Genomic DNA, 27,653 nt, shown 5'->3' on the forward strand with positions numbered 1-27,653 from the left:
TGAAAACTGAGAATATGTTCAAACAAGAAAAAACTTTCTGTGGTGGTAGTTTTGTTTTGTTTTGTAAACTGTGAGTATGGTTAGGTGCAGTAGAAGCATAGTACGAGTAAGATACTAACATTTTAAGATGTAGGCAGCCAACATTTCTGTTGGCAGAAAAATTGATAGTTTGTGTAAATTACTTGTTGAAAAAAACCACTATGTACTAAGGATTATTTAAGTTGGAGAAATCTATCAAACGCACTTGAAGTGCACTGGGGCGGATATGGAAAAACGTGCTTTACTTTGACTACAAGTACTTGATAACACAAAAATTATTAACAATTTGACAACACAGGCCCATGCCTCAGTTCTCTGTCGCTGAACTGTAACTCTAGTTTAAAAATGTCTAGCTGATTATTTTGAGGAAAAAGAAATAATTGGGAAAACTCTTCCTTTTGACTGATACTGACATCTTGGAAATGCTTGTGAAGTTAAATTCACACTTCAGTTAAATCCACAGTCTTCATTGGAGCAGTACGTGTATGAAGACTGTATGTTTGACACATGCTCAGCATCTTTCAGGAGAATTTACCATTGAGAGTCCATGGTCAATTTATCTAAAACACACTGGGAAGAGTACAAGCAACGTGGCTGGGCTCAGCTGGGCTGTTCTGGTGTGTAAACATTGCTAATAAGCTTCATGGAGTTGTTGCCACGCGTGGACTCAGGAAGGAGATCATGCCCATCTGCTTTCTGGGTGCTTCTCTGAGTTTTTCCTCAGGTAGTTGTGACTTTTCCATCTCAGACCCATTGAGCTTGAAGTCTGGCCTCGGGGATAGGAGTTTGCCAGCTGGCTGGAGCCAGACAATTAACAACTCCTCCTTTGCTCTCTTATACATTTTTGGTATTTTGTCTGGAAAAGAGAATGTCTCTGACACTGTGTTATTTCCTAAAAGGTTTCTTTGATTTAACCTTGTAAAGTTAAATCAGCCGTGTGAGGCAGGTAGTACAAAGTCCAAGTTATTTAAAACCAAACTCACTCTCTCTTAAATGCAAAGAGTTTCATTTGCCCCTCACACCGTATCAGAAGTGGCATATTGAGGGAGATTGGTTACTCATCGCTTTGAATGTTTGCCAGTCGTCTTTCTGAGACCCAGGGTTTGTGCAACACTCGGGCAGTGAAAGTCTGAATGTGGTTCATTTTATGTTAGGCAGTTTTTTGGCTCATGTGGCTCCACTGTTGTAACACTTAAAGGGAAAGCTTTGTCCACTGAACTGGAAAAAGTTGTAGCCAGTCTGTCTCTCCTTTCCCACCATGTGAGGCTGGCTAAATTTTGACAACAGGATGATGGCCTGGATTTTGGAATGTGGTTTTGGTTTTACTGCTTGAGTGACTTTGAACAAGTCACTCTTTACTTTTTGGAGTTGTAAAATTGTGATAAAGAAGGATACTCAACTCGTGGATATGAGGTTAGAAAAATGCTGCTTGGACAAAAGAAAGGATTTATGATCCTTGGATGAAAGCTGATGTGTAAAATGCAAAGCAGCATTATTCTGAGCCTTTTTTTTTTTTATAACAAGATTATTCTAGCATGCAATGGGATAGTCAGCTCTAGCATATCATGACATGCTGAAACATCTGTCTGCTATGTATGCTTACCAAGCTAACTTCCATGTATGTGTAGTGACACTGAAGTAGAGCCTTGTGCTAGGGGCCTCACTGAGCCAGAAGGGTATCAGGTTATTCCCAGATATCATGACTTGTCAAGGGATGTTTCAAGAGATGTGTTTTGGGTTTGTTTGGTTTTTGGTTTTTTTTTGTTTTTTTTAAATTTTTAACAAGGAATGTATTAACTCTTATTGTGCAGCAGTTAACTCTTTTACAAACAGTGAAATTCATTAAACTTAACAGCATGCTGTAGGTAGTTGAGAAGATAATTATAGCCGCCTGCTTGGGAGCAGAGCAAATAGCCTTCAGAAGGTGGGCTCTTCAGGTGCTGACTTGCTTATATTTCCACTTGCCTCTGGCATGGTTTCTAGCAGATTTATCTTTTTTTTCTTTTTAAAATTATTATCATGCCAGAAGACAGCCTTTGAAACATGCATTTTTATGTTAGCTTCGCAGTTTCCCCATCTGTCCCACTGTTCAAATTTGAATTTATTAACTCTTCCAAAATAAAAAGTTCATGGCTTCCATTAGTACACCTGCATTCTCTAATGCTGAATTATGAAACTGGGCAGAGAAACTCAAGATTAGTGACTTTTGTATCAAGATTATCTACGTGTATTCTCTGTATGTGTAGGTAAGTCTGGTGAAAGTTGCAGCTACAATGATGACTGCATCAAAACTTTCACTGTGAACAATTATACAAGCTCTACATTGTTACATTTACTGTGCCTTTTTTCCTCACTAATAATAATAACACTTGGCAGATTGCGGAATTCTAGCTAGAGCTTCAGACAAACTTATGGATAAAAGGGCCAAATCCTTTTTGCACTGATTTTAAGATTTCAGCTTGACTGTTACTGCAATGTGTAAATGCAAATGTATCCAGAAGATGACCCATGCATACGTAGCCAGAGATGCGAGCTGACCATTGATCCGTTGGTCACCCTTCTGTTGTGCAAGGCAGAATTGCTTATGGTCAAGAAATGCGTTCTTTCCTGTTCCACCTACACCCTGCCTCCATCTCTTGTATGTTGCTTGATGGGTCTTCTCCTATTTGCTCACTCAGCTGACCTCTGGGAAATGAAGGCAGAAGATCATGCTTTATGGAAGTAAACTAAAAGACTTCTTTTTCTGCTCTCTGTTTTCTCCTTAATGATAAACCACAAACTCTAGAAATGCAGTTCTCTAGAGGACAGATTATCAAATCTGCAAGACAAAATTTAAGCACTTACAAGTTCCCGATTAGGCACAGGTTTTCATGGTGGTGATGAGAAATTATGCTCTTCACCTGAATTTTTTTTCTGAAGGGTTTGTTTTCAAGCAACACAAATAAGGAACATGATCCGTTTGAAAATGGTCATTGCTGGATATGACTCTCAGCAGCTGCCCCCACTGGAAATTTCAGTTTTGCATATGCACCAGTGGTGTGTTGACTTCATACAAAGGTGATCATAACTTCTCTCATTTTTAATTGCTTATCTACAACAAATTATAATTACCATTTTTGGCCACTCCTGAGTGGGAGTGAAGAGAAGGTAGGAGGCAAATGTATGACACAGAGGTTAGCAACTGGATAAAAATTCTGCATTTCTCTATGTTAAAAACAAACAAAAACCTGTCTGCTGATGGGGTCAAAAGGAAGTAACTCTGGCCACCCTTTCTTTGAGTTTTAACAACTTACTGTTCCCCCTTCAGTCGAATTCCTCATTAGGCATCTGTTCATAGTCTCTACTTGTTTGTCTTTTGCTCTGAGCCTCATCGTTTTCCTGGAGTGCCGACAGCTCTCGCTCAGGGGCTGGGCAGGGCCGGCTCCCGTGCAGAAAGGCAACCGCCAGCACAAAACGCACCAAGAGATTTTGTTGTCCTGTGATCAGACGTGGGAGTAAATACATTTCTCTGTTCAACAGCAGAAAGCGCTTATACTGCACTGTTCTTTCGGTTGGCAAAATGTAGCACAGGTAGAGAAAGTCAAAAAGGTGGAGTGAAGGAAAGTAAGTAGTAAGGTGGGAGGATCTGGGCTTTTAGGCAGTGTGTTCTGTGGGAAAGTGTAATGAATTGCAGGGATGAAGCACATGCTGCTTTTGGTTGCCTTGCTGTACGTGCAGCACTAGAATACGATTGGGCAGTCCCTTTATAATTAGTCAATAGTTACAGGAAAAATGCATTTTGAGAAATTGATAGTTTGCACAGTGTGCTTATACTTTGAGATAAACAAATATATAGTAATCTAATTGTTCTGCAAGATATTTTTTTGCAATTATTGCAGGGCTTAATATTCTTTTTCCAGTAGCACTGCTTTTATGTAGCAAACAAAATTTCTGTAAAATATTAGTGCCTTAATACATACATGAGAAGTCCTACTCTGTTAACCTTAGCTCATGAGAGTTGTCTCTTATCACACACTTATTGTTCTTGTTCTTAGTTTGATATGTAACTTGGAAAAATGCTCTGTGTTGACTGAAGCTACTTGCAGTATTAAAACAGTGATAAGTAATTGCTGACAGATCCAGACCAGATAACCACTTAGTGAAAACGCAAACATCCTAAATGAAAATGTTTTAAATCAGGCTGAGAGCATGTAATACACAGTTCTGAAATAACATGGATATGGTCTTAAAACTCTTTTTGATGGTAATTTTAATTCTGCCTACTGTAATCTTAAAAAATGTTCAGTCCGTTACATCAGTTGAACTGTGAAATTTAGAGCACTTGGTATTCCGAGTCGCATGTATGTGTTCTGAGAACTATGTGAAGTCTGGGGGCTTATTTACGTACAGTTATCACACAGCAGTCTAACTGAATGTGTGAGATACAGCCTGGTTTTGTTGCTTTGCACTGAAGATGACTGCCCTGCTCTGTGGGAAATAGTTATGCAACTTCTTGGGTTTTTAACTTATTTTATAATACTAAATGCCATGGCGATAATAAAGCAACAGGATGACAGATCTCCTAGGCATTGGCAAATTGCTAAACATTTCCTGTAATCAATTTACCCCCCATACCTTGCCTTCTTGGCCATCCTTTACATCTCTTCTGCTCTGCTTGTTCCTGTATCACCTGCTGCTTCTGCCTTATACTGGCTTACCCCAGTGCCCTCTGATTTCCCTTTCTTGGCCTGGCACACCTGAGTGCTGGTAGTGGCTGGCAGGCCAACCTCCTGTCGACATACTCTTAGATTTATTTACTGTTTGGTTTTGTTTGTTTGTTTTAAATGATGCTCGCTTCCTCATCCACCTCCAAAAAAAAAAAATCTCAGGGAAGTACAATGCACAAGAACCTTGGTCTTAAATGGATGGCACTCTAACACAGAGTACTGAAGATTCCATGTTAAGTATCTTCCTCTGTGTACCTGGTATACTAACAGTAAGGGTAAGTTCAGTTAGCCTTCTAGCTATGCAAAGCAATTCAGAAGTAAAACAGTAAAATGGTGAACTTCCAGCAAAAGCGCATGAACTAGTCTTTAAAGTGTTCTTTGGAAACATTCGTACAATCTCCGCTGCTGGGAAGGGGGAACAAAGAGAAAAGACAACACAGAATGAGTGACTTGCAGTGCTAAAGTCTTTTTTAAATATGGATTTTTCATGAAAAATGGTTGAATGAGAAGCCTCTGCGTTTAAGCTTTCATTTAATAAACTCAGTACACTCTTACATTTTACTTAATAGTTACATCATCTTTATTGAAGTCAGCATAACAAATAACTTTGAGTATAAATGAGAAATGCTTGAGATAGTCTTTCATCCAGCTACCAGCACATATTTCTATGTGCTGCAATGATGTGTTTTGTTTTATATCAGTAATCCTTGATTACTTTAAAGCAATAACTACTTTGGATGGAAGATCAGGCTTTTTTTGTTCCTGCCCCCTTTTCTTCCTTCAGTGTAGAAGTGGATGAAACGTTGCAAGGGTTGGAATGGAGATCAGATGTGTTAACAGAGAATGCTGTTGATTTAGGTAGATTAAAGGATCCACGGTAAAGACTTCAGGTATAATAATTCTTCTTTTATTGCCCCTTCAGCCCATTTGAGTCTCTACCAAGATATGTGCAACTGTGAGAAGTGGATAATAACTAACCAGATAGGTATGAGGAGATTTAGTATTTAAAAGAGCACTTGAAATTTTAAGCGATAGGTATTGTGTGTTACCTAGACATACTCTATTGCTGCTGGAAAAGGAGTATTTTAATGGTCTTGGTGTTCACACCCCAGCCCCAATTTTCAGATGTTGATGGTATAAAATACACTGTTACACAAGGTATTTGGTAGCTGTACTAGCGATATTCCTGTAGATAGATTCTGTACACAGACTTACAAAGGCCTTCATTTGGATTGCTTGCTCACTGAGGGTTTTTTGTTTGTCAGTCCTTTCTAAGTACTGCTGAGTACTTAAGACCCTATTTTAAGGGGAAGGAGAACAAGTGAGAAGCAACACAATTCAAATACAGTAGGTGCCCTTAATTAGTACAAGAAGAGTTCAAGGTCTCTTAAATTTGTCTAATAAACTTAAGATAATAAATCAGATCATAGTGCGTTCAACACAAGAACGTACTAAACGTGCAAATGCATACTGACATGACGTCTTGTTTTGTTTTACCAGTTGAGGTTGATCTCAGAATTTTTTTCCCTGAGGCTAGCTAATGTATACAGTACTGTTGAGAGGCTGTCTGAGGGATAGCGGTTTTGTTTTCATATAAGATTTTACAAAGTACTCTTCTACTCCATATTGTAAGTTTATTCTCGGTTATCTATAGTCTGATAAAAGGGTTCCCAGCTCACAGCGAGTTTCATATGTAAACGCTTCCAGGTCTGAGCTGCTGAGCGGCATTCCAGAAGCTGTCTGCTCTGCCGCCAAGGTATGGGGTTGTCCCCTCCACGTTACTATTGTAAATAGCCAAACCGTTTAACACGGACAGATCCACCTTGTTGTGAGGTAAGGAATTCTGACCTGGCTTACGTGAATTATTCAGCCGAGACCCCATCAGTCAGCCCACAGAAAGCTTCGCTTTTGAGGCCCCAGTTCAAAAGCAAATTGATATAAATTAGCTTCTGCAACAGTGCAATCCTAATGTATCACAAGTTTTGGGGAAGAAGACAACAAATGCTGAAAACTTGTATTGAGACTAATAAAGTGATTGATTGTTGGTTGTTTAAAACATCTTTCTGATAAACTAGAAATTCTTATTTCAGCTTCTGTTGTATGTCTTGCAGTATTACTCTGGTACGTAGCATACTATACTTTTTAAAAATCAGGTAATATGTGTGAGGAAATTACTCCCCCCCTCCCAGCCCCCCCCGTCACATTTTCACTGTTTTACACTCGTGAAAGTATGTGTGCACATAATAAATACTGCAAAAGAAAGATTTCTAGTATCTGGTACTTCTTATAACTAAAACTTTACATATGCCATGATTTTTTTTTTTTAATGTGGTAGTATCTTCATGCTTCCCTAGATATCTCAGAGCTCAATTTAATTCTTATTTAGTAAGCAATACTCTTTAGTGAATCTCTGTTGCTTTGGTACTTAGGCGCTTTTGCTTTGATAATGATGTCTTCTAATAGCAGAGTTCAAGATCAAATGTTGACCTTCATAACCATAGTTCAAAATCATCTGATGTCTGTCATGAGTCTTTAGCCTGTTCAGCACATTCAATTTATTGTAAGTACTGCTTTGATAGAAACAAGATCAAATTTTCCAGAGGCTCGTATATACAAGATTTCTGTGTTTTATGTGGATTGGCTTTCCAGCCTTTACTTCTCCCGCTTGAGATAAGTTCACTCTATCAGAAATCTTTGTGGAAGTAATGGTGTCTGAAATCCTGCATTGGTAACTCCAGGTTTCTGAGAGGGATAGCATGAACTAATAATGTTCAGATAATTGATGGTTGGTAATTGCCCTCCTCTAGGAGAGGTTGTTGATTCTTTAGAATACTGAGTCATAAATGTTGTGTTGTCCATTCGAGTATGTTAAATCCTTAATTGAAACTGTGGTTTGGGATAACAGAAGTAATAAAAAGATGACCTTTTTCTATTGGGGCTTACTTACCTGTGGTAATCTTAAGTTTTGTGCATTTTTTTTTTAAAGCAGGTAATTAGAAGTTTTGCTGCTCTGTTGCTTCTAGTTGCTGCAGGTGGTGCTTAAAAATTCTTGATACCATACAGTGGTGTTTGTGTTTCTTGTGAAATGGTGTAGTATCTTTGGACTATTTTCTAAACAGTGCTTGTTAGATGTGTGTTAGAAGTACCTGGGAATATTTAGCTGGTTAGCTTCTCAGGCACATGATATTTAAGGCAAAAATCAGATTTTTCTTGCAAAGAAAATGACTTGTTAAATAGCTGGAAAACAGCAACTGAACTTTCAGTCTGTAATTCTGTTAGTTTTGCTCTTTACCAAGAGTGCCTTTTTTTAACCTTGGACAAACAGTAGTTTCCTCAGCTTCCTAAAGAGAGAGGTTTTCTTCTGTCTTCAAGTAAAGCCATGATCTGTAGTGATTTTATGAAAATTTCTTAAATTCATCCCATATGACTGTATGATCTTATTTTGATACAGTTCTTTTACTGAATTTAGTAAGACCCTCTCTATTTTCATGCCGTTATCATAGCAAACAGAGGTGATTTTCAGTAAAACTGGCAAGCTCCCCTCCCTTGCTTCCCTCCCACTATCAGTGCTGAGGAGTCCTTGACCACAGTAACTTCCACTTCACTCTTCCAGGAAGCCTGCTTGTAAACAGAGATGTATCTTGCTCTCCCCCCACCATTGATTAGTTTTACTGGGAATGCAAACAAACTGGTTTTGCTATTTTTATACGCAACAGATGGGCAACTTCTGCTGGAGTGAGATTTGCTTGACAAATGGAAGTTCAGTGTAACAAGGTGCCTTCCTACGCGACTATTTGTCCCTCTGACCTGTTTGGACTGTTCATCTGGTTTCCAGACTGAACAGTGTTTTTCGGAAAACTTTAAACATTCACATTTAAGTGTCTGTTTTTACCATAAGCATTGTTCTACCCAAAATGAGATGATATTTATTTTTGAACTGACTGTGTCTGGTAAAGGTGAAATCATAAATGGATTTCAAACTGATAATTTGATAAGGATTAGTGACTGTATGAAGCTGGTTCTCTTCAGTGGGGGTTATCTCAGCAAATAACATGTTTAACATTCAGAAAGAACTAAAGAAACAGGTAAAATTATCTAAGAAGAAAAATTTAGACTAACTGGAGATTTGTGTTGGAACAGTTCCTTCACTAGTCCCCAATTCTGTAATCAAGAAGGGTGGGTAATATGGAATAAAGGTCTAATCAGGTATGTTAAGGCAGCTTTTTTTTAAATATACATAGGAAACGGAGGGGGGGAAGTGGAAAAAGATACAAAATGAGGGCTACATAACCTCGATTTTTGGCAAAGAGAAGCTAATTTTATTAAGGGACTATCTGTGGTGGGGAGCCCTAGAGAATACCGGGAAGGCTATGTACATTAGAACTAAAAAGAGAGATCCTACCAATTTTGAAGTGGCACTAATGATATACTAAAGAAGTATGTTTATTATATGCCCTTAGTATGTCCTATGCATGCTTATATAAAGTGCATAAAACTGTTAGATTTTTTAAATGCCATAGGTTGTGGTAATAATTGATGGATGTCAAGTTTAACAAATCTTGGAATGCTGAGATAATTCCATCAGACTGGGAGAATGCTAATGTTGGGTTAATACTAAAAGAAACAACAACAACAACAAAGTGTGATGCTCCAGCCTGTTAATTTATTCAGAAGCTCTCTTTATCCTAGAGAGAACTGTATGCTAGACAAAAGATACGAGAGCATAATTTATAGTCCATAGAGGAAACTGTTGTTGATAATCATGGAAAAAGCATCCAGTGTTGCTTGGGCTTGTACAGAACTGCCAGTCTGGTATTTATGCTGTTTCTGAAATACTGGTCGATGGTCGCGTGGCAGGTAAAGTGCTGCATTTATAGAAGGAAGGGTACGTATAGCTGGGGAGTCTGAGAGCAACAGGAAGGAGAATATAGGCTTTCAAACAGCTCCCAAGCACTTTCTGTGGTACGATAAGGAATTGAAGTGTGTGTTGTGTGGGTTGGATAAATTCTGGAAGAAGACAGCTGGATAGATGTTGACTATAGTCCATAGCTTCAGCAGTGATTTCTCTAAATTAGCACTATATGACTTCCTTTTGTAGTAACATACAGGCAATACTATTCTGGGGCAACTTGACATCTTGAACGGTTTCTTTTCAAGTTATGCATCCTTTCTATTATGCCCAGCTTTGCAGAAAGAAAACTCATTATAAAAATTAAAACATTTTAGGTTGTATTGGTCAATATTAAATCCAATAAATGTGTTGCAAATTCTCTAATATCAAGATGTGGGATACCAATACAGTGGGAATAGTTTGTAACATATTAGTTAAACTGTATAGTAAGTTGAAAATGCAGAGAGTATCGTTGCCCATTTTGATGTCAAGGTCAAATGCACACTGTTTAGAATACAGAATATGAAATGAAGGATGTCGCTTTTTAAAATTTATAACTTTTGAGAGTTATGTGCAAACTCTGAAATTATTCATGTACTTTTAGAGCTTGAGCAGTTCTACTGAATATTATAATTCATTGTGAACACCACACATTCTCTGGTTTTGTGCTTTAAAATTGATAAAGCTAATGTATGAATCGTAAAATATTTATCTGCTTACTTTTTCTTCTGAGTTACTTTTTAAAGAAAAAGTTGTTAGAGGCACAGTATGAGATAAGTTTGCTGCAGCAAATAATTATGTTCTATTTCTGTGTTTCCTAACTTGGTATCTGTGTTATTGACATTGTGATTTTCTGATACTGAAGACATTTCAAACTGGGTAGAAACACAGTTTATCCATCTCAGTGTTATTTTAGATACCACTGTTTTTGTAGAGCGGGAAATAATTTAGAAAATAAGTATAATAGTACAATATCTCTTTAAGCTAACCTTGCTTTACACGTAGGGTTTTGTCTGAGCCTGCCTAATTCCCGTCAGGGGGAAGATGCTCTTGCATATAACATCTGATAGCTTTTTCAGAAAGTGGCAAATACTGGCAGAAATCATAGAGTAAGTGGGTATTCTGTAAGTTGATATATATTGTGAACGGAGGCGGAAAGTAAGAGTAATTTTTGGTATGCTCATGGGAGTGGGGACGGAGAATGTTGCTGTAACAACATTTTAAGGAGAGTGCGTTGGGAGTGAAGGCTCTTAAGTATTCGGAAGGTCATCAGAGTAGATCTGGCCTTCACTTGACCCATGATCAGGGCACACAACAGGGTAAGAGCTTTAATTTAAAAAAAAAAAAAAAAAGGCACAAGTGAGCAGTGCAGCACTGTGTAGCTCCATGGAAAGGGATTATTAAAACCCGGTAAGCAACCTAAGGTGTTCACTTCTTAGTGTTTCATACTGTTAAATCTAAGATACTGTAAAAAAAAAAAATCCGTCTAGTTTAGCTGCTGGTAGCAGCGATGCAGAACTTACCTTTTTACTTCCATAATTCTGTAGTGTATTTTGAAATAAGTATGCATGTAACATATTTAAATACTTGCTTACTGTTCCTTACTGAAGAATTTAACCAGCCTTCTGGTGATATAGGTGGGCCTATGTCCTACAGATACAGAGTTCTGTATTGTCTCAAATAAGGTTAACACACACATTGCTCCCCTGAGTGCTAGAGAAACCTGGAGTGTGTTGTCCGCTAGCAAGAGATGTGAAAAGTTGGTGAATGGGGCTCAGATTTTGAAAGGAGCTTCAGGGAGCACGGTGCTCAATTTCCCAGTTTGAGCTTTATTTAAAAGAAAAGTTCTGACTCCCTCTGGCACCTGTTTAAAAACAAACTTCTGCTTGATGGCAGGGGAAGATCTTCCTGTGTGTAGACTGTTCAGAATAAAGGCTCAATCACTGTAAGAATTACCTATTTAACATTTTAAATCTTTGCATATAGGCTATGGTAGGAAAAAATCATGACGCTTATTAATGAAGTGGTGTTTAAAAGAAAACATATTATACACTTAGTGCAATCAGAGTCTGAAAAATGTACTTGAGTCACTATGGAAATTTGGAAGAAAAATATAAGCAAATTTCAGAGGTGTAAGTTGTGCAGTTAGCACTTCTCCCATCCTCTCAAATTCTGCAGTGTCTGAGAACTATAGAACAGAATTTCTTTGAAACTCCTGGTAGGAGCAGATGGATTTCTTTTACGAAGGGCATGAATCTGTCATACAAAGAAAGTTTGGAGCCCCAGGAACATGCAGCTGGAGTCTGCCACCGTTTCCTGTACAGACCTGTGGGTGATCACTCATCAGAAATGGGACTGAGAAAAAGGTTAGAGAATGTTACAGAAACTTTATCTGTAAAGCACCTAGCTCATTGTGCATAGGACTTGCAAAATAACCTTTAAAAATTATTCTTTGCTCTCATGATAGATTCTTATCTTTAAAAAGCCACTGATAATAGCACACTGCAATGAGGCCTTTCTCCTGATATTCCTGATAGCTGGGATGGGAGATAAAACTGAAATCCTGGTAAAGTGTTATATGTGGTTTACTGTGCTCAAATAGTTACTGCTGCTGATTATATGCTGCAAACTTAGTACTGTGTAGTATTAGAGTCTGCTGCTTCTTCAAAAATAGAATATTCCTTCTTTGTGTATGGACAGGTAAAAAGGTGCTATAAAGATGGTGGTATTGATCCATAAGAATTAAAGTTTACGGGAAATTTGGAAGAAAAAAAAAGGAAATAGAGCTTTGGGAGTAAAGTAGTGGTTGTCATGTGCATATATATATATGTATATTTTCAAGCCACATTGGATTGCTGTTTCTTAGAAATGTTTAGTGTTAAGGCATAGGAGTTAATGTTTGTTGCTTGAATCCTTTAAATTGTTCTGACCTTTCAGTTATGCATGTGACCTAAAACTTTCATGAGCCCATACATTTATTATTATCCCTATGAAATGCCTCGCAGTGTATTGAACTTGTAGAATATATCTATTGTGAAAACTACTAGAATTTAGGTTATTTTAGGAAACATTCCTAGGCAAGCTAGTATGCTTAGAGAAATTATTCCTCCAGCTCTGATAGAAGTTACAGTTTTTAGCTCTTTAAATAATACATTTTGAACTAGATTTAGATGACTAAACTGGTGTTAATTTTTTGGAGCTACTTTGAGGGGCTTGTCTCTTTCTCTTCCTTCTCTCAGCACTCCCCCTGCAGATGTTTTCCCAGCCATACCCATCAAAAAAGCCTAAACCGGAATGGAAGCAAGCATGCTGCATAAATTGTTAGTGGTGAGCAGATGTAGCTACTCCGATCGGTCCCACCTCACAGTGGGAGAGCACTAAAGCCATCTTACCCTGCTTGATGCGCTTTCGAGCTTCCTGCTTTCTAATAGCATTTTCTCCCTTCCCATGCTTAAGTGTCAGTGACAACAACTGAGTGGAGAATTTTTCCAGCAGTGTACAGGCAAAAGCAAAGTGCGGTCATTGTCAAAGTCACCTGGGAATTTCATTTTTGTCCTGTTTTTGATAATGTGATTAAAAATGCCTCAGCAGAAAAAGACAAAACCATATTTCTTCTCTTCAGAAGTAGGATTAGCTTCTTAAATAATCGTCATACATCGTCATGTTGAATCTGTACATGTAATCACAGACTCAAAGCTTCAGTCTCTTAAGAAAATAGTAATATCTCTTCAGTTTGTATGGTAACGTGTGGTGCAAGGTCCTTCTAAAGCAACAAGTTAAAACAGCGTAGGAGTCCGTTGCTTTCAGGAACTGTGATGAATTTGTGTGAGTGTAGAAGCATTAAGATGTTCTACCAATACAGAAACCAGATTTTTTTTGTCCAACAAACATGTATGTTAAAATGTAGTCCACTGAGAATTGTTTGGGCCTTTACCACTCTTTCAGATGTGGTATAAAACAATGAGAAATTAAAGATATTAATGAAGAGTTAGCTACCATAGCTTCATAATCTGTTGAGAGAAGGCTGTTGGCAAAGTAGCCCGTTGCAAAGAATGCGAGACGTATGGTGAGGACATGAACCACCTCTCAGGAGTTGCTCTCAGTTGTGAATAAGACAAACGTGACCAGGAGATTGAGGGAGGGCATTTATTCCTCTTTACTTGGTGGGACTTTACCTGGATTACTGTGTTTTGGGTGCAGGTGGAGGCAATTGAGAGGTCCAAGGAGACTGGAGCAGGTCTGTTGGAGGATTACTAAAATGGTCAGGCTGTCATGAGTCCGGCACATAGGAGGCTAGTGGATTATCTAATAGTAGTCTGTAATTACTTGAAAGGCAACTGCAAAGACTATGGAACCAAGCTTTTCTTGATCAGGCCAGAAGACATAACAAGTGACAGCAAGTTTTGTGGCCTTGGCTGGGTAACGATGTTGTCAGTAGTCCACTTGTGAGCAGGAGGTTAGGCTAGATGACCTCTAGAAGTCCTTTCCAACCTACATTTCCCTGATTCTATAAAAACGAGGTTAAACAGAGAGGATAAGCGACATTATACTGTGTAGTATGTTACTTCTATTGCTATTCAGATACTATGATCATGAATAGGTATTAAATAAAACAGTCCTCATCTCTTTAGATTAGGAAGAGCTTACTGGGGTTTATGGGAAGAATTAAAAAAAAAAATAATAAAAAGAGTAAAAGGTTAATAAAAACGTGATACAGTGCAATTAGGACAGAATGAAGGTTCCGGTACTGAGGAGCTAAACCTCCTTTTTTGTTTCTGCTCTGTTCTTTGTTGCTTGTTTCTGTTTCATCATGCCATGCTATAGTCCTTATCTATTGCAGAATTCCTGACAAAAACTAGGCACAGTGCGGCTGCTCTCGTAGTGTTTCCATAAGGGAAAAAGCACTTAGAAACAGCTAACTGTTTTAAAAAAATTACTTCATTGAATTTTGTTCCCTTGTCTTTGTTTGATAGCTTCTGACAGTCTTCTGTGCACATATGATGAAAACTATATTTAGTGGCTCTTGAGAAGATTTTTGGGTTTTTTTTCTTTCATGCAGTAGTTGTAGTTACCTGATTTTGAGTAACAAAGAAGCCTTGATGGTCAGAATATTGGCTGCCTTTCAGCTCTGTGGCTTTTCTTCCTCAGCTGCCCTGATGGTGTCCAAGAGAAAATGAGCTGGTTCTTAGCTCCTTTGTTATCCTCGACTTTTTATCAGAACGCCCCATGTCAGACGCAGCATAGAAACCTTCAGGGGTTTTGTTCTGATGACTCAGTAGAACAATATTGTTGGTACCACGTACTGCTCCGGGTGTTTAGCCCATGTAAATTCTGTACCCTTTTTTGGATCTTCACCTTCCCTACCTGATAGAAAAAAATTTCCCGGTGCATTATATTTACCAAAAAAAAAAAAAAAAAAAAAAGTGTGCTCATAATAGCTTCTAGAAGAACAACCTCTCTTGATGATCCTTTTTTAATTTTGTAGGTAGTCTGTTACTGAGAAGCATACTACACCTCTCAGGGGGAAAAAAAATCAGATTAAATAATTTTCATTCAACAGTAATTTCATTTTTTAACCATTGTATCAACAAGGTTTTATATTACAACCATTGGCCATGCATGCATGTAACTTGAAGCCTGCCTGGACTTTGAACCTGAGAGGCAGTGTAGTATTTCACAAACTAATTAGAATAATAGTATGCCCTAAACTGCACTACTTTTATGTTTAAAGAGATGAATAGAAGTAAGAGTGGGAAGTCTGGGAAGGTAAAGTAGAATAAATGGTCAGTTGACAAAACATAAAGGAGAGATATGCCGCAAATACTACAGTAGAATATTATAGTACCTACAGGAATATGTGTAGAAAGAGCAGAGGAATAGAATAAGAGTCAAGTGGGTTATATAAAAGTTCACTGTAATGATTTTGATTTCCATTTTTTTTAATCTGTCAGAAGTTTAATGTCCCCTTCCAAGTGAATTTACAAGAGATTTCCTTTCATTGGTGTTGAGACAAGTATATGTGATCAAACGATCTATATATGCAAAAAAAAAAAAATTAAGAATAGGATTAAATTTTCAAGTTTGAAGGGAGAGAAAGAAGTCTTGCTTTTTCAAAGTAATAGAAAGAATGCAAAAATGCTTGAAGGAGGAAGGTAGTGGCGGAAGGTGAAGAGAAAGGACAAAATTGCTGCTGTAGGTTTGGAGTAATTTCTGCTGCTTCTGAAAACTCTCTCACCACTGTGATTTCCTTAGATCGTTGCTGAAGAAAGGCTAGCATGAAACTGGAGATGTAGAATGATAGTGAAATATTTTTAGAAGCTTACTACCACCTGTCACATATGTACTAAAGGACATAAAGCTTCAAGGATATGCAGAAACTGCTAATTTTTTTTTTAAAGGTAATTCCAGCTTTTGCCACCTGCAGCACTTCCCTGGTGGTGTGGCTGCCAGCAGCCTCTGCTTTTGCAAGGCTGAGTCGGCAGAACTTCAATATATCTGGTACTCTGTGCCCCAGAAGTTCAGAGTTAAAGTTACTCATGCTGTCCCCAGAGAGCTAAAGTGAAAGGAGGGGGAAAGAAAAGGCAGCCAGTGCTGGGGATGCCCGAAGTTTTGTGAGGTTTGCTGGTATACACTTTAGAGCCTCATGTAGGTAGTTTAAAGTAGTAGTAACAGAAAAAGAAATAAGCATTTCTCATTTCTTCAATCCCACAAATGAATAAAACAAACAAAATATTAATTATGGAAAATGTTGTCGTCTTAGAAATTATTTTGGTGATACACTTAAACTTGCAGGTATTACCAGAAGACCAATCAACATGCTGAACTCAGTTGTACATCTGCGTTGGTCACAAATGGAGATGTGATCTAGTCCAGTGTGTCTGTTTAGGAGTGTCTTGGCTGATGTTTGGTATTTAGTATTTGCCTTGAACAGAGTTCAAGAAGCGAGATGGGGTTTTTTTGCAGATTTTACTGAAGTAAGTTAAAGGTTTTGAATGGAGAATCAGTAATAAAGGGCTTGCTACAGCAGGACAACCTTATCCAAGACATTTAAAATTGCCTAATTGTGGTCTTAAGTAATTTAATTTCAGTGAGCAGTAAGAATCTACAGACTTGTGAATATTTTATTTGAAGACTGGAGTATGTTTACTTTTAATAGTTGTCTACATGCATTGATCAAGATAGCCTAGAAAAATTTCAGTCGGCAGTGATGTTTTTTGTTTCATTGTTTCCTGGGAAGAGTATAGGGATGCTGCCCGGTTGTGTAGGGATGGGGTCAGGAAGGCCAAGGGGTGGCTGGATCTGAACTTGGCAAGGAATGCAAGGAATAATAAGAAGGGCTTCTACAGGTGTGTCAGCCAGAAAAGGAAGGTGAAAGAAAGCGTTACCCCCTGATGAACATGACTGGCAATTGGGAACAACAGATGGAGAAGGCTGAGGTACTCAAGAACTTTTTATGCCTCAGAGGGCTGGAGCACCTCTCCTATGAAGACAGGCTGAAAGAGTTGGGGTTGTTCAGCCTGGAGAAGAGAAGGCTCCGGGGGGACCTTATAGCAGCCTGCCAGTACCTAAAGGGGGCTTATAAGAAAGATGGGAACAGACTTCTTAGTAGGGCCTGTTGCAATAGGACAAGGGGTAATGGCTTTAAACTAAAAGAGAGTAGACTTAGACTAGATATAAGGAAGGAATTTTTTACTCTGAGGGTGGTGAAACACTGGAAGAAGTTGCCCAGAGAGGTGGTCAATGCCCCATCCCTGGAAACACTCAAGGTCAGGTTGGACGGGGCTCTGAGCAACCTGATCGAGTTGTGGATGTCCCTGCTCATTGCAGGGGGGTTGGACTAGGTGATCTTTAAAGGTCCCTTCCAACCCAAACCATTCTATGATTGTAAGAAAACAGTGAAGGAGCTCAGGACCATAGCAGTGCTGCATCCTACCAATAATGTGCTTGAAACCCCCCCCTCATAAAAACCAAAGTTTGTAGAGCATCTAATGCAAATACATTACCATTTCGTCTGAAGAAGAATGGTAGGAGCCTAAACAGTTGTGAAATATTGCAGAAATAAATTATTTTTCAACGTTTTAGCAAATGCCCTCTACAAACCGTAAATGTCGCCTGCGTTAGCTAGTGAAGGTTAGATGGTGTCTAACGAGTCCTGGCAGACGATGCTGTTCACTTGACTGGAGGTGGAGGGAGGTTTGACCCACAAGTGGGTGTGTTGGTGCCTGCTCCGATAGCCCCTCTGCATTTTGTCAGGTCCCAGGCTGTTTAACTGTCTAAGAGAACAAATGCTGTTGCTAACAGAGCGGGATGTAGCAAAATCTATATGCCTTAGTGTGTGTGTTCATATTGCTGATACTACCCAGGGGGAAGTATCCCAAACTTCGAACTTGATGCATAGAAAACTCTTTTCCTGGGCTCCTTCGTACAAGGCAGAGAGAAACTCTTTTGCAGAGTGAGCTGGAGCACCTTAGTTTTCTTTCCATTCGGAAATACTCTTTGGAAGAATGTTTCCCTTGACTAGAGAGGTAATTATTTTTCTTTCCCTGCATATCTTTAATTTACCTGCCATTCCTAGAAATAACTTTCTATTAGTTCGTGTACTCTTTCCACTACAGAGCCCACTTGCCAGGGAGAATCTCTTGTTAATTTGGTTTGTTTTTTCCACACTGAAGGGGGAAAAAAAGTGGTAGAAATAGGAACAAATTTTGGAGGTAGCACCTAAATCCTAGAGCTTTCTAAATGAAATTTTTTAAACTTGGTCTCTTCTTAAGGCACTAGCCGATGCACTCCAAATAAAGGAAGAAAGTTTGATTCGAGTGAGATGAGGCCCAAAAATACAACCCCCAAAGCATCTATCCTGTTCTTTCTTAAAAAAATTCAAACCTATTCTTCCACAGGTCAGCAAGCAGGTCTAGAATTAAGTTGTGGGAAAAGCTTGCCCAAGAGTGCTTATCATTTGGATGGAAGGGATTTAATTTGAATAGCAGTAGCCCAAAAGGTATGGCATCTGATCAGGAATTTAAGAATACAGTGTCAGGAGCAGGGCAAACTTCCTGGTTCGAAATTTTGTACTGAATCTCTAGTGTTTTCTGTTCTATGGCAAGGTCTCTCAATCTTTTAAATAAACAGAAAAAAACCCCCACTTGTTTTTCTCATTATTACTAAGAAGTCAAATTAAAATATATATGCTTTTTAGCAAACAAGTAAAAAACTGTTCACCACCAGCCAAGATGAATTTTTTTGAGGAGCAGATTGTCATTAATTACATTTTCCCTTTTCAAACAGTTTTGTTGTTGTAAGGCTGATAACTTTCATTTACCTGTTTTGCAGATTTGCTTTAAAGTTATGGTATATTGGTTTTTAAATTGATTTTCTTAATCATTTGGAGGGACAGCAGCTGGCCTGTAACCATTCTTGTCTAGCCTGCCCAAAAGCCATCCTGGTAGATCTCTGTTCTTGGGGAAGGAGCTTCCCCTCTGATGTTGGTCAATTCAGCCTTGCTTGGGGCTACAAAAACTATCAGCCAGGGCCAAGGTGAGATTTAGGATTTATTCCTTTATCCCATCCTCTTCCTGAATACATCCTGGTCTGATTTTTCAATTTGATAAAATCTTCGTACTGTTACTTTGAAAGTGTTTGCAGGAAGAAAAGACCATCATCACCACTAAAATACCATATTTGTTTGAGTAATGACTGCCCAAGAATAACTGTTGCATCTTTAATTGCTGCCTGTAAAGTTATATTTACAGAAAATTTGAGTAAAACTCAGGCAGAGATCTGACTGGGTCTAGAGTTTAAAATGAGATTGCCTTTTGCAGACAAACCTGCAGTCACTTCACTTGCATGCCAAGTAGCTGGATGAAAACAAGTTTCCACTCAAACCAAGATATGAGAGCTACTGCAATAAGCTGCGTTGGGAAAATTCCCTGTAGTTTGGAAGCAGCTGCTAACCTATCATTTTGGAGTGTGAGGGACGCAAGTGTCTGCCGTAAAAGCCTGGATGAATCTGTTGTACTTGTGAAAAGCAGAAGTTCGAGTAGTGTGTTCAAATGTGTTGTTTCTGAGAGCAGGAAAGATGCGAGAAGTGTGATGCCTGTTCATGCAGATGCTGCGAATATCCAAATGTAGATAAAATACGCTTTTTCTTCCTCAGGTATGTCCTCGCAGAAATTTAGGGAATAATTTGATATGTAACATGTGAGTCTTGGGGTTATTCTCAGAGCTGACATAACACCTCCTATAAAAAGCTCTGTTGCAGGGGGATATTTTTATGCTTTTATTTATTTATTTTTGCTTGGAGCATATCTTTACAACCTCAGTTTTGAGTCTGATGGACTCCAAAAGAGATTTGTGTCTTTTTGAAGTATTGTCAGAAAAGATATGCTTGCTTTTGTGAGGAGGAGAACATGCAACTTATTTTTTCCCCTGGAGTATTTACATGTTACCTGATGGTTTTTGCCAAAGGAGACAAGTTCAGAGGATGCAGCGTGGTAACTAGAGGGCTGCTTCGCTAGAGATCGGTCCTCAGAGCAATTTAGTAAACTCCAGTAATTAGCATCCTCAAATGGACTTTACATCTTCACATCATTCCTTTTCACAAGGAAAATACGGTAAGTCTTTGGGCGCTGTGGAAGCGTACAGTCAAGCTGACAGGCCTAAGTAGGCTCGAGTGGTTCTGCTCTAGTTAATAATGTTGACAAGCTTAAATCAGGTTTTCCATATGCCTTTGACCATGGGGCTGTCCCTAACCTCGAAAGCACAATGTGCATGAGTTTCTTGCATCCTTTTTGCTTTTTATTCACCCATGCCGCTCAGCATATTGTGACCTCAGAGGTGTGACGAGACTTGTCAAGCTCACCATAGATGAAACAAGTTGTTCCCATGTCCTTCTCTTTTTCTGTTTCCTCCCCACCAGCTTTCCCTTCACCTCTGTTGTGGCTCTACTGTAGCCCTTCGTCCATGAGCTAACTTAACGGAATAAAATGGTAAAAAAAAACCCCAAACTTGGCTCGATAGGTTTCTCCTATATCAGTGAGTTAAGTGGGGCCCTGGAAGGGTCCAGTGAGCTGCAGAGCTTGGAGCGGAGGAGGAGTGATACCAGATGGCCAGAAATGAGAAAGAGGAGGGGTTGGAGCTGGAGAAAGGTGGGAGCAGCAACAGCAGACGAGGAGGGTGGGAAGCAAGCCCTTGGGTAGTAATAAGACATTAGATTGGCTCAAAGCCTGTAAAGCCACAGTTTGAGTTACCATTTGTAATTTTTCAAACAAAAAATAGCTGTGTGATTTTATGGATTTTCAGGAATGTATTCCAGATGCTGTACAGGCACTATCTTTTCATTCCAGGGATGTTGCGCTCTCTTTAAAACTTGTGGCTTCCTACTGATTAATTCAGCAGATGAGACAGTTGGCAGACCTTTCACAACATTTGAATCTTTAGCCAAACAGCATTTCTTTTTCCCTGGAGACATCACAACATCATTTCTACAGCCTGGGAAGTAGTATCCCCCCAATTTTACTTTTTATAACCTTTGGCAGCCTAATCTCATCATATACCCAGCTCATACTGTATTCAGCTAGAGCTGCCTTAGCAGAACTTTTTCATGTACACTGACATTTCTTTGGGCATTTCTAGACACAAACTTCCCGTTGATTTATGGCTTTACACCTTTCTAAAATACCCGATAAGGGGTGTTGTGGATTTTGTGTAATAGAAGGCTGCGAGAATGGCATGAATAAACTACACTGGTGCATTGCACAATTCGGTTTAACTGAACACATCTTAATTTGAACATTGCCAGGTTTGTGCTGGTACAACAATGGGGAGGGGAGTACTGTGTTTTGTAATAGCTCATTGATGTTAAAACTTACTTGAGAGTGTGGTCGGTTGTCATCTGCCTGGTAGGATTCAGGTTGAAACACTTCCATTTTCATTTCAGGCAACAAAGATGCTTCCTGTTTTACTTTAGCATTAGAAATTGTTCCTCTTATTACTTTATGAATATTTCCCAACTACCAATGCAAAGCTTAACAAGCTCCCCGTAAAGCACTTTCCCCATAATTCGTTGTTTTTGCTGAAAATTCCACTCTTGCTTCTTCTCTTACTTGTATTTGACTGTTAATTAGTCCTGCTGCTGCAGGCAGCCTTCTGCTCATTGTTTAAACATTTCTTGATTATTTAATTCCACCAACAATGGAGTTTGGAGGAAAAAAAAAAAAGGGGGTTGTAGGTATAATGCTTGGTTTCACATATCTGGTACTAGAGCAACTCTTAACAAATTGCGTGTTTCGTGCTGACCAGTCTGTAGTTTGCCAGCTTTGCTCCCTGCAGAACAGCCTGCTTTTGATTTCAGATGCCTGTCGTGCCTTCCTGTGCGGCTGGGATACCTTGGTGAGCGGTAATGGTGGCTCTCTGAAAGCTGAGAGTCATTCCCTTGAGAGTTCACAGCTTATAAAAGTCCAGTGGGCAGCTCTGCTTTCGGAAGGGCAGGTGAGCAGCGATGATCTGGCTTCTCTCGTCTCTGTCTAGCAACGAGCACGTTAGCAATTACTTTTGATGTCACAGATTGTCTTCCACTGAACTTAGCCCATCATCTCTGCTTTCACTTTTTTCTTTTTTTTTTTTTTTAAAGTGCTTTTCTCAGATTTGAACCTCAGGGAAAGGTCCTTAACTTTTCTCCTATGGTGATTCCACCTGAGTAGCTGTGTGAATCATGAAAAAGTGGTCCAGCTTCCTGCCCTGGCTGCCATGGTACCCAGCAGTGTTGCTATCCCTGCAGTGCTGATGTAGCAAATGCTTACAGGGGGCTTTTCTTTTTTTTTGGGGGGGGGGGGGCACTTCTTTATCTTTGTCATGTTACTGACCAAATTTTCTTGAAGCTCAAAAAATAGAAAGTAGAGGAACTGTGCAACAACATGTTACATAAAATTGTGAGCACAGTGTTCCAGTTTGGGCAGGTTCCTAAGAACATAAATAAGAACATAAATAGAAGTGCACATAAACTAGGCAGAATTTTCTCCCTGTCCTAGTTACATTCTCAGATTTGCTTTGTAAAAAGCAGAATACATTGAACATATTTCATTAAGTCTGCTAGTACAATTAGAGTTGCAATGGCTGTATCTATGCAAAGGAGTATAATCTCACTACAGATCTTGTATGAGTTCCCTACTGTATGCAGTACTTTTTTTCATGCCCGTGTTGTTTCTCACTTGTTTTTCATTTCCCCCCCATTACATAGGAAGTAGCTCAAATAATTCCTTTCTTTAAAAAAGAATTGCTCTCATTAGATTTCTCTTCAGATGTATATCTTGCAAGTAGTTTTTAGAAAAGAGCGTATTTCTAGAAAATGTTTCCCGAGTCAATTAAATTGAAAGTTCAAGGTAAGGTTCATGTAATTGAAAAATATAAAGGGTGTCTAAAAGGGAAGATGTATTTATTCATGCCACCTACTAGATTCTATGAGGTATTATTCTCATTACTATTCATGTTTTTGAAGGATAAAGGCTTTTCTAATACAGTTGCCGTGCTAACTAGATTTCTGAAGAATAATTTTTGTAGGCTTTTGTTCATATGAGGAGGGCTCATTAAACAATATTAAAAGGAGGTGCCAATATACTACTGGAATGCATATTTTGAGAAGTGGTTTCTTGAAAATGAAGCAAAAATTTTCATAATTTCCTTATAATGGTTTTTCATTTATGGTGGGTTTCATGGACTGTATGGTGTATTATGGATGTAATGAGAATTGAGTATGATTGAAAATTTAGTTCTGACATTTCCACTTAATTGCATTTTTAAGCAAAAACATCTCAGTGTACAAAATTCTTTATTCTGCAGAGACCTGTACAACTTTAAAAAAGTTAAATGAAGGCAATACTTACTATGGAGAATATTCAGTTCAACTTTTTTCCCCCTAGCTCCAGTTATAGTCCCAGAAGATATGGCAAAATGTTAAATCTGTGAAATAACATTAAAATGCCATTTAATGTGTCAAGGGAAACTTTGTTTATTTTTTTTCTCAGATAAAAAGACTTGAATAAAAGCTTTTTCTTCTGTAGCGCTCACAGGTTTTCAAGTAGATGGAGATGGCTGTTGCTAGCAGCAAATTATAGCAGATGCGGAGCTGCATAGGGATGTGTGCTTTGTTTGCTGGAGACTGGTCTTATTGTCTTGCCTCGAGGCATTAGGTTGAGTCTGTTAGACTATATAAGTAGTGATTTTTGTCCTTTGAGGTAGTGGAATGTCACATGGTGCTATGTGACATTTTTAGGCAATGCATGAAGTAGGATTTTTGTATTTGTTTTTTGGTTTTTTTTTTTGTTTGTGTGTTTTTTTTTTTTTACTTGGATATGTAGAAGTAGGTGACTTCTGTTGAAGTTTTGCAAAACCCTTAAATATTTACCACTGAAAGAAAAGAAGGATTGCACATTTCAGAGATGTGTTGCTAGGTTCCCTGCCTAAGAAATATACTAAATTAGCATTTCATCATAATTCTTTATCCACAGAAATATTATCAAGGAAGAGAAGGAAGGATTTGCATTTATATTATACACCTTAGCCTGCAAGTAGAGGACCAGTGAGGCTCTGTATGATGAATGTCTGAAGATTTCCTGAAAGTCCCACTAAAACAAAATTGAATATTTTAGAGAGATTTGCTGTGTTTATATTAGATATGAGGTAACAGGCGTAATACATTTTCCTGTTATTTCACACTTGTCTGTGTATAGGACATTTAATTTTTTCCTTTGAAATGCCTCGTTTTAGTGCAGCAGCAAACACAAGGTATTTGGCAAGATGGCCTGTGATCTCCTTTAATACTACAATTTGTGTGTTGTGAGATTTCATTTGAGCTATAATTTGTAAATAAATTTGTCCGTATTATGAGTATGAAGTGAAAATTGTGAGTAGTGGAACTGCATGTGGTACCAGTCTGGTTTTTTTTTTCTTTGTTAAATTTGCATTTGCTGGAGATCTCCAGATACTCAGTGTAGCATCCCTGTGCCTGTTGAACATCACTTTTTCTAGTGCATTCAGCTCAGAGGCAGCTCAAGCAAGCTGAAGAGTAGAAAATTGTCTAAGCAATTGTGTATTTTGGATAAGGTAATTTTTCTGAAAAATGTTATGACATGTCTTAGCCTGTTCGAACATAACAGCAAACACTTCATGAATTCATACATTGCTGGAGAAAATACGGATTTACAAGGTTCCAGTTTGACAGAAGTCTGCCAGGAGGTTGTGATAACAGCATGCAACTGTGAAAGATAGATCTTAGGGCAACCCATAATATGTCAGACCTAGCAAATCTGCTAAAATTATTCAGTGCTCCTCTTCTTTACTGTTTTGCACATTACAATGCAGTAGTCGTGTTGGGTTAATGTGTTAATGGATGATCTTCAAAGTTTAATGAACATAAGCAGGTTTCACGTCTCAGTGTTTTGTATGCAGCCGATAGTTTTGTTCAGAGCTTCCTGTAGTTTCAAGATTCAGTGATGACTTGATATTTAGTGTTGAATTCAAAGCGAGTCGAAGTATTACTAATGAAATGAACAGTGTTAACCATTTAATCTTGGTGTTTTGTTTTCCTGCGTGTGGTGCTAAGGTAGCATCAGAGCTAAGGAATTATGTAAGTTAGTATCCAGACAAATGTTTCCCTGCCAAAGGCAAGCAGTTAAAGCTTGAAAATGCTCAATATGATTTTAAGTAAATGTTTACTTAAACATTTTTAAGTAAATTTAAAAGTAAGTTTTTTACTTTTTTTTTTACTTTAAAGTAAATAAACATTTTTGAGTAAATATTGGAAGACTGCTGTAACTGGTCATTTCTGACTGGTGCTACATATTGGTTATGTTCTGAGCTAGCAGCTCCTATCTGCATAGACTGTCCCTTGCATTCTCTGTAACTTCTCTTGAATCGTGCTTAATATCTCTGTCCCATCTTTCTTGACCAGATTCTCTGCTGTCATTCTGGCAAATAAAGGCTAACTGAACTTGATTAGAGCTTTCGAGGTTGGACTTTTGTTGAAGATACACAGTTGTAATGGTCTCTGTAGATGCTCCCCAAACTGAGCCACGTGTGCTGTAGCCTGATAGCTTCATATGGGGTTCTCTTGGTGTGTGGGTTTGTTTTGGTTTCTGAGGTTCAAACGTGTACAAGCTGCTTCTGAGTTGGGAATGTTTTCATTGTGGTTTCTTTCCTGTGTCACATGCACAGTATGACTACTTTGAAGTTGAAAATAATCAATTTTGAAAATTTTAACACACGGTCTTGTCTGTCCTTCTTTAGGAAAGCCCAAGAAGGGAAGAAGAAAGTGGTTCTAGCAGGCTGTGTGCCGCAAGCCCAACCTCGTCAGGACTACCTGAAAGGCTTGAGTATTATAGGGGTATGTATCTTTATCAATTAGAAACCAAAGGTTTTCAAAAATGTTTTCAGTAGGTCAATATCAATATATAGACTTGGCTGCCTTTTTCTTCGAAAAAGCAACAGAGAAGCTTGGTGCTTCTGTTAGTGCCTCTTTTAGTCTTCTTGCATTATACAGCGCTTGAGCCTTCTTTCAGCCAGGGAGATTTGGTTTGATTGTGGCATGAGGGGAGAAGGAAGGGGATACTGTTGGTGGAACTGAGCTCCAGTGCCCTTTGTAGCCTGAAAATATCCAGGCTTCGTCCATGTTGATGAAGATACCCATTACCATATTCTTTAAAATACCACAGTTTATTTGCTTGAAGACAAAGAAATACACCCTTTGTTAAAATCAGTGGAAGAAGTGTAAAAGACTAGAGCATATGAGTTACACGGACACAGCTGAGGGTTGGGTAGTTGTTTTTTTACTTCACACTACTAAGCAGAATGGCAAATAGCAATGATTATTTTGTTCAAATTTGAGGCAGTCTGAAGAGTTAAATCCACTGGTGACTGAGTTGTTAAACAGTTATCAAGCTTTGCCTTGAAAAGGTAACCAGAGAGCTTTTGACTTCATTCAGTTAGTAAAGTGCCTTCAGTATCCTTTGGGATGAAGTACTGCTGTGTAATTGAATCACCTTTGTAAAACAAGCATGAAAATCCGGGAGTCAAGTCACAAGCTAACAAAGACTCTTCGTTGTTCAAGCCTTTAGATTAAAACTGGATGAATTTGTACAAGGCATGTTTGAGTTGAAGCTCTGTCATTGGATTCAGTGGGTGAGAATTCAAGTGAAGCTGTCCTGTATTATGTTAAGTCAGAGCAGATGACTGTGCAGCATCATTTCTGCGTTACATGTAAAGAGGTTAATGTGTTTCCACTTCAGCACCATGAATTCAGGTTGAAACTAAGATTTCATAGGAACAACAACAGCAAAATGTTCCAAAGCTTTCACTTTTATTAGAAGATTATACAAGATGCATTTGTTCAGAGTAATTTAGAAGTAAAATAATAGTTTGTTTGGAATTAGGAATATTGCTTCATTAACTGATTTATTGGAATTCTTTATAAAGATGGGCTTTGTGCTATCTGAATTTTTAATTAATTACTGCTGTCGCTCAAAATGTTTTCGCTCCCAATTTTTTTCCCAGCTGCCATTCTCAGCTATGTTGATGCCTATAAATTAACTCAGTGCCCAGAAATTATATTCAGGGGCTGTAAAATGCCACACTATTCTGTGTAGATGCTATTGCATTGATAGTTACAGTTCAAAGGAAAAAACAAACTTTCCATTCCACTCTGCAGTCTTACTTCACACAGATATATGCAAGAGAACTGTGGTACTGTGTCATCTCTTAAGACTCCAACTAATGAAGTGCAACTTAGTCTGTGCAGCAGGATAGGAAAAACAAAAAATAAATGGTGAATGGATTTCCTCTTGGCTCAGAGGCAACATAGTTATGTGATCTGTATTTGGTTGTTACACTGAATATAAGGATATCTACACATATGAAGACAGAGGACAAAAAAAAAAAAAAAGAGAGAGAGTCACTCTCCTTTGACTAAGACTATAACTTGATGTTTCAGTTTTGGTGAATTTAACTTAGGAAACGTGAGGGACCTGAAG

The 27,653-nt window shown here is 38.5% G+C and overlaps 1 protein-coding gene across 2 annotated transcripts in view; it reads left to right on the forward strand.

Moving 5' to 3' along the window:
* Window positions 1-27,653, forward strand: part of CDKAL1 (CDK5 regulatory subunit associated protein 1 like 1) — a 419,452-nt gene that overhangs the window by 104,739 nt on the left and 287,060 nt on the right. For both annotated transcript variants that reach the window (XM_069809205.1, XM_069809203.1), the window contains exon 6: window positions 25,915-26,011. In XM_069809205.1, the coding sequence (XP_069665306.1) occupies window positions 25,915-26,011 (97 nt within the window). The remainder of the gene's footprint in view (window positions 1-25,914; window positions 26,012-27,653) is intronic.

The sequence above is a fragment of the Haliaeetus albicilla genome, chromosome 21 (genome assembly GCF_947461875.1).
Source record: "Haliaeetus albicilla chromosome 21, bHalAlb1.1, whole genome shotgun sequence".
NCBI lineage: Eukaryota > Metazoa > Chordata > Aves > Accipitriformes > Accipitridae > Haliaeetus > Haliaeetus albicilla.